General features: G+C 49.5%; 1 protein-coding gene across 2 annotated transcripts in view; it reads left to right on the top strand.

Annotated features, from left to right (window-relative positions):
• The first annotated feature begins 335 nt into the window (after positions 1-335).
• LOC308560634 (protein DDI1 homolog 2) overlaps positions 336-7,815 on the top strand; it is a 29,142-nt gene continuing 21,662 nt past the window's right edge. For both annotated transcript variants that reach the window (XM_081144725.1, XM_081144726.1), the window contains exons 1-2: positions 336-559; positions 6,821-6,950. In XM_081144725.1, the coding sequence (XP_081000851.1) occupies positions 422-559; positions 6,821-6,950 (268 nt within the window). In that variant the 5' untranslated portion in view covers positions 336-421. The remainder of the gene's footprint in view (positions 560-6,820; positions 6,951-7,815) is intronic.

Below are 7,815 nucleotides of genomic sequence, written 5' to 3'. Positions count from 1 at the left end.
CTCCCTCCCCTTTTCTCGCCCACCCTCCCACTCCTCTCCCCTCCTCCCCTCCCCCCTCCCCTCCCCACACCCCTCCCACCCCTCCCGAGGCCCCGCCCCCTGCCGCGCCCCGCCCCTCCGCGGCGTCGCGAAGGCGGAGCGGGCGGGCGGGCTTTACGGCAGCCGCGTTGCGGCGGCGCGGGGCGGGGCGCCGGCGCGCTTGGCAGGCGGCGGGCGGGCGCGCGGGCGCACAGACGGCGGCGCAGGCGGGTGGCGGCGGCCGTGCTCCCGGCGAGGGCGGGCGGAAGGGAGGCGCCGCGCGCGTGGGAGCGGGGGACGGAGCCAGCGGTCGAGCCGGCGGCCCGCGCCGTCCGCCCGCAGCGCCAGCCAGGCCCCCCGCCGCCCGCAGCCCCGCCGAGCCGAGCCGGGGCGGGCCCGGGCCATGCTGCTCACCGTGTACTGTGTGCGGAGGGACCTCTCCGAGGTGACCTTTTCCCTCCAGGTCGACGCCGACTTCGAGCTGCACAACTTCCGCGCGCTGTGCGAGGTGGAGTCGGGCATCCCCGCGGCCGAGAGCCAGGTACGCCGGGCGCCGGGCCTCCGCGGGCCGCGCGCCCTCCGCCGCCGCAGGTGGCGCCCCGGCGGGGGCGGGGGCCGCGCGCTCCTGCGCCGGGGGGGGGGGGGGGGAGGGGGCGGGGCGGGGGGGAGGGTGCCGGGCGGGGGCGGGGAACCCGAGCTCGGGCGCCCCCGCCGCAGCCCGGGGCGCGTGGGCGGGGGGGGCCCGCCCTTCCTCCCGGGGAGTGCCCGGCTCGGGGCGTCGCCGGGGACCCCAGCCGCAGCCCCGGGTGTGCACGAGCGCGCACGGCCTGCTCCCCAACCAGAAAGACCAGTTGGCCCCGCGGGGGGACGGCCACCTGCGCGCGGGGAGCGGGCTCCCCTGCCCGGACCCGCGCCGGGAAGGAGTGAGGCTTGGCACGTGCGGTTCCCTTTCCCCTCCCGCTTCGGTGTCTAGTTAAATTCTTCAAGTAAAAAAACAGCGAAAAACACAAAACCAGTTATTACTGCAATTCAGACTGTTTTCTGTGGTTTCTTCCCGGGTAGTAGGCCAGTCTCCTCTTAAGGGCATCATTGAGAGGTTGGGTCAGTTCAAAGCTCAGTGTTTTATGAGGATATTGGCTTTAAAAAAAAAAAAAAGGCCCACCATGTTTTCAGTGTGATTTGCTTGTCTCAGTTCCCTACCCTGCTGGGTAGAAGTTCAGCTGCCTTTACATTTTAAATAAGTTCAATCATTTATTCTCATAAATACTTTGGGGCTGCCCCCCCCCAAAAAAAAAACCAGAATGGTGACAATAGTGCTGCGGCCTTCACCCTAACATTGAAATCCTGACTTGGTATGCAGATCTTGGAGGGCATCCTTTAAATGTTAAGAAAATTAAAAGAAGTTCTGGAAGGCCCCAGAAGGTAAATCTCGTCGATTTCCTACTGCAGTTATGAAATAGTTCCCAAAACTATTGCCCAACTACAGCTTGCCCTGCCTTGTGTTACGGCAAACACACGGGTTAATGTTTCCTTTAGAAGCGAGTATGATTCCTTTCCACTCTGTGAACTTTAGAACTTTAGCATAAAGCTGAATATCAAAGAGAATTTGTTTCAAGGCACTGTGTCACTCAGATAAATGCGCAGTCTGGCGAAAGCTGCAAAGAAATTGGTAAGAGGGGGTTTGGTTTGGTTTGGTTTGATTTTTTTGCAACTCTCTAAGGAGCTGATCCACAGAAACTCAGGACCCAGCCGGTTAATGAACCCCTCCGGTGGAGAGCTAGGAGAGGACACTGTAAATAGGGAGGGAAAATTGACTCCTCCAGTTTTGAAGGTGGTTTTTCCCATTGGTCCTCTCCCTCTGGCTGTTGCAGAACCCTGGTTATAATCACCGGCTGGTAGGAGAAATAAAAGTTAAAAGGTAAACTGATTTTGTTGTTCTCTGGGAGAAGACAGATGTAACAAAAAAGTTTTTAAGTTAAAGAGGGTTTCCGACTGCAAATCAGTTAATTGTATGGGCAAAGCAGGCACTGTTTTCTGCCGCCTTAGAAGGTTGGGACACCTTGCCAGACTAGTAGGCTGCCTTCTCGCCCGGCCGGTGGTTGGCACTGACTTCCTTCCCAAGCCGCATTAGCATATGGCAACCTGGGCTCCACTAGCCTTAAGCCTGAATTACAGAGCTGTAAACAACTCCTGTTTTTCAAGTTTGTTCTGTTCGCTCCATTGTAACCTAACACAGTGTCTATTTTAAGATGTCTGGTGGTCGGTAGTCTTTCAGTTGCTAGCCCATCGGGCAGGAACAGGATCCGCCCTAGACACTTGAGTCATTTCCTTTCACCAAATCATAATAGTAAACACCATTATGGGTTTTGCCCACAAATAGATCATCTACTTGAGGTGCCGGTGGCTTTACCTCCCGGAGTTCTCCCGTATCACTCACCTCCCTTCTGCCCTCCTACTTCTGGTCTCCCTACCTCCCTCCTCTTACCTTCGCCTTCTGCTTCTAAAGGGAATATATGTGGGGGTTTTTATGTTCTTGGCTGTTTCCTATCTCTGTGTGTCCAGACCACTGGACTCCAAACTTTTTCAGTCATTGAATCCCTCTGAGTAAAATGTTTTGAAACGTGCATCTTTGTGATGTCTATAAAATAAGTTATACACACAAACTAACGTTACGTGTATTATACGTGTGCGTGTATGTTGCGTATGTATGATAACTATAAACATCAGTTATGTACACGTTAAGTAATAGCATGTATACATTATAAACAGCACAGGAGCATTTAAGAAAGGAAAATAAATGGAAATTCTAATGTTTTTGTGTTTTCTCTCTACATCCTTAAAGTATTGCCTTGCATCAAGGATCACTGGCTTAGAATTCAGTCTTTCACAGCGGAAGCGAACACTTGGAAAAGGTGTTCATTTTTAACATCTCTGGTCTGATTATAGTAGTTTATAACTCGGTGATAACAAATTTAGAATAGAAACCATCTCTACTTGTACATGTGACTAAGGCTGGGCGTGTTCCATCTCTTAAAACAAGTGTGGGCTTGGAAGCCAGGCAGGGCTCCGTTCGATGCTTTGATGCAGACGGGGCTGGGCTGACTTCAAACGTTATCAGAACTGAGCTTCGCGTGAAAGTGTCTGTATTTTTGAAACGTTGTTATAATTTACCCCGTAGGTGGCCTGTGGTAAGGAGGGTGCAGAATGCATAGCGATTCTCAAGTGAAAGACATTTAAATGCCAAATAATAGCAGTAACTGTATGATCCTGGAAATGCAGCTCTGCACACAGCACGAGTTGTGGTTTGTAAAACACTATTTTAAACCAGTAGAAACTGAAATTTTCTATTGTAGCTGGTTTTGGTATGTTTATTTTTGCATGTAATTTTCGTGAATTTTTTTTCTGATAATATGTAGTCATTATAGAGTACTTGTAACATAAAGAGCAGAATTATTACCTCATTAACGCAGATATGACTGCAGGTTGCTTTTTAGTGTATTTTATTTTTTATAATCACTTCTGTTTAAAATTATCTTTTAAACAGATGGCCTGCACTGTATAAACAGCTTCAGCCAACACTACATTGTCAGCATTGTCCCATGTATTATAAATCCTTCAAATTTATCATTGTAATTGCCAAAGGATATACCATCATATAGATATACTACAGTTTATTTAGCAGTGTCTCTATTGCTGGGTATTTGAATTGGGGAAAATTGGAAGCAGTTATGAGTAACATTTCCATGGATATCTACGTACTTAAGGCTTTGTCTTCATTTCTGATTATTTTCTCAGGATAAATTCTTAGGGAGCTGTCAAGTCTTTTGAAAGACTTTTAGTAACTCTTGCCAGGGTATCTTCCAGAAGTGTTGTAAAAGTCAGGCTACTACCTGGGATAGCACGTGTAGATCCTTGGCATGTGGTGGGTTTTCAGTTCATGGTACTGTTGAACTATTATGAGGCCGTTCAGGTCTGATTCCAAGGGGCTTGTGGCCAGTTTATGGTCCTTAATGCTAGAAATAGTGTTGCGACTTCTGTTGATTGAAGACGCTCATTCAGAGACCAGAAAACATTTGACATCACCCTTAAAGGTCTCCGGGTTGTGTGAATTAGTTTATTGTTAAATGTTGATTAAGAGTAGAATGCAGTCTCTAGGGTGCCTCCCGGAGTGAGCAGTGAGCGCCGGGGGCGGTGCCTCTTCTGCAGGTGAGACCTGTGGCTGTGGGAATCATCTGTCCTGTTGTTTGTCCTTATAACTGTCAGAACTTGGATTTTGAGCTTTGCAGCCTTGCAGTTGGGTGTTCTGAATGGTGGAAGGCATCACCAACGCCATCACCAGTTCATTGTGCTTTGAAACCCTGGTCTGATGGATACTCATATTAAGTTAGATACTCGTCAAGTTAGACTCTGTCGACTGATTGTGTATCTCTGAATATACTGATTGTTGAACTGAGCCTGGAAAACTAAGGAGTAGGCCTTGGACCGCTGGTCCCTTCACTGTGGCTTCACAGTGTTTCCGCCACCTTGTGAGGGCGGCCTGCATGGGGCCACTCTGGGCATGCCCCTTCTTGCTGCATCCCTCAGCCAGGGCCCTTGTCATTTCACACTTAGGATGGCTTTCCCAAGCAATCCTACAAGTTATAAAACGGCTCTCGGGTTGTATTGCAGATGACCTGCGTTGATTGTGGTGTGTTTTGACTGAGATACGCACTTAAATAAGGGAGTGTGAATAGGTTGGTAGTGACCATTGAGATCTGTTGTAACATGTTTTAAGTTTGCAGGTGAGGGAAAGAAATAATGTTATTCTAGTCATGTGTAGAACTTATAAAAACTATAACTGGACCTACAAACTCTGCAAATCCATTTTTTGCTTGTCTCCAGAGCTTTTTTATTTTGGGGGAACTAAATTCAGTTTCCCGTTGGTTCTGTTCCTCATTTCAGTGCAGATATGACAGGTTTTTTTTCTGTTTAAGTGCAGTTTGAATCCCGTATTATTCAGGTTCCGTGTCAGGCAGGCAGTCTTGACTGTGCGGGTTGAGGACATGCGAGGAAACGTCCTAAGATGGTAGGTAGCGTGGCAGAGGGACCCGGGGGAAGTGGTGTAGTGATGATCTGGCCCCACCACTCACTTAACACACGGGAGATGGGAGGCCTAGACCAGCTGAGTTCGGGGCCCTGGGCAGCGCCAGGACGGAACTCGGGTTCCTCGCTTTGCACGTGGCTGGTGAAAACAGAATCCTTGGGAAGAAACCCTTTCACCGCCTGGTTTCTCCTGAAGGCCCCTCTGGAGGAGGCAGGAGGTGTGCGGTCCTCGGTGGTGAAGTGTACCGCGCCCTCCCGTGTTCCTGGCTCCGGGGCACATGGTTCCACCATGTTTATGCTCTTGGGCTTCCTTCAATGTTTGCATGTCATATGAATATGTTTTTAAATTTTATTTGTTGTTTTTTTGGGTGGGGGGAGAGAGGTGGTGTCCCCTTTATTGATGAGTCATTGGTTGGCTCTCGTATGTGCCCTGACCGGGGATTGAACCCGCAGTCTTGGTGTATCTGGACGATGCTCTGACACTGAGCTACCTGGCCAGGGCCATAAAAACATATTTATTAGTAGTACATCTCTGTTCCTTTTTCCATCTGTGTTTAATTGTTCTTTTCGGAATGCCTTCCACTTTTATCTCCCACTCATAAACCTGAGTGATCAAACGTTAGGGACGGTAAAAGAAAGAGTGCAGGGAGGGTGGCGTTTGGGAACCTTTTAGACTTGCTCACGTGCACGGTCATTTTGGAAATGGGCACCTTGGCCCTGGTCGGGTGGCTCGGTTGGTTGAGCATCACCCTGCGCACCAAAAGGTTACACTTTGATTCCTGGTTGGAACACAAATGAGAGGCCACCGATCAGTGTTCCTCTCTCACGTCAGTGTTTCTTGCCCTCTCTCCCTCTTACTCCCCCCTTACTCCCTGAAATCAATGAATGTATCCTTGTGTGAGGATTAAAAAAATAAAGGACATGTGATGTGATGTACAGTGTGGTAACTAAAGTTAATACTGTCTCATATTAGAAAGTTGCTAAGATAGTAAGTTTTAAAAGTTCTTATCAAAGGAAAAAAATTTTGTAGCTGTGAGGTGGTGGATGTTAACTTATTGTGGTAATCGTTTTGCAAAGTGTACATACCATGTCAGGCATCTAAAACTGATGCAGGTTTTCATCTCAACTCTGTCTCCCTAAGACCGGGGGAGGGGGCTTGGGTGCATTCTCTAGTAGTATTGTAGTTTGCATACCCAGAGTAAATCATTCCCATTTCCCCGTCTGCTCGAAATTATGTCTGAAGTTATACCCACTACTTCCATAGGCTCATTTGTCCTTTCGTTCAACAGATAGTTGGGCATTATTTGCCTGACAGGCCCTGTTCTGAGGCAAGCCAAGCACAGTCTTTGTCCTCAGGTAGCTTACACTTCAGTGGGGGCGGGAGGAGAAGGTCTCTGAAGAGGTCATGTTTTATCAGAGACCTAAAAATCATGGGAAAGGACATTCCTCAGGTAGGGAGAGGAGCACATGGAACAGCCCTGAGAGGACGTCGTTATTTGAGAAACAGCGATCGTGGTGTGAGAGCTGGTCAGAGAGGGAGCCAGGGGCCAGTTGTTTGGGCCAAGCGGTGATGAGAGGGACTGTTATTCCGTGTGAGATGGGACACCGTTGGCGGGTTCCTCGCAAGAAGTGACATTATCTGATGGAGAGGAAACCTGGTCTCTTGTCGGCCCCACGGTACTTCTCAGTGCTCTGTCCTATGATCTCTTTCTGGTTGTAGATTGTCTACGCTGAAAGGCCTCTCACGGACAACCACAGGTCACTGGCTTCCTACGGCCTGAAGGACGGAGATGTTGTGATCTTACGACAGAAGGAGAATGCAGACCCTCGACCCGCAGCGCAGTTTCCAAGTAAGACCTCAGAACAGGTTGGCCTGACCCCGACCCCGACGCAGCACGAGCAGGCAGCATGGTGTCCTGGTTCAGAGCCTAGGGTTAGCTTTGGATTCAGACAACTAGGGCACAGACCCTGACTCCGCCCTCTCGTCAGCTCCTAGAGCGACGTGGGAATAGTGGTGTAAACCTCCCACACAGAATAGGCCCTCGGTAAGTGTCAGCTTCCGTCGTCCTCAGTGACGAGTTCTTCCCTGGGGGGGCTTTGAGGGTCCACGTGCCTGATTTCTGGCCATGCGCTGCGTTGCGTCTGGAGTTCAGTGGCAGGTCCTTGCAGATGGCCAGGTACTGGCACCAAGTTTCACGTTATCTCTAAACTCAGACGTAGGGGAAGAGAGTCCTCTTTACAATTTACTGTCATTAACAGACACTGATTTTAATGTTTTCCGAGTTTCATAGCTGATAAGGGAGGGCACAGGAGTTAAAACTTGGAGCTTTTCCCACTACTGAGGTTTATGAACATTAAGCAGCTAGACCCCTAACCCGTGGTCCTTTCTCACCACCTCCATTAATCATGTAAAAAGAAAGTGTCATCTATCATAGATGCTCCATCCAGAGTGGGTGTTTATGACCTGGAATCTGGGTTAGGATTTAGGGGTTTTCTTTGTCCCCTAAGTAGGCAGAATTGTGTGGGTGTGGGCATTGGATGGGACAGGTTCCTAGCTTGCTTAAGATACGATCTGCAGAAGTTTCTGAAGTTTGATGTGGAGACACGTGATGGAATGTATTCGCTTTTCTCCAGTCCCTATCATGTCCTGAGAGGTTTCCATAAACAGTGGTCAGTTTCCAGGTGACTTGGTTTTAAAACTTATGGTCCCAGCTG

This window comes from Miniopterus schreibersii (assembly GCF_964146895.1).
Source record: "Miniopterus schreibersii genome assembly, chromosome: 8".
Taxonomy (NCBI): Eukaryota; Metazoa; Chordata; class Mammalia; order Chiroptera; family Miniopteridae; genus Miniopterus; species Miniopterus schreibersii.
The sequence above is the reverse complement of the archived record's forward strand: the minus strand, read 5'-3'. Positions and strand labels throughout refer to the sequence as shown.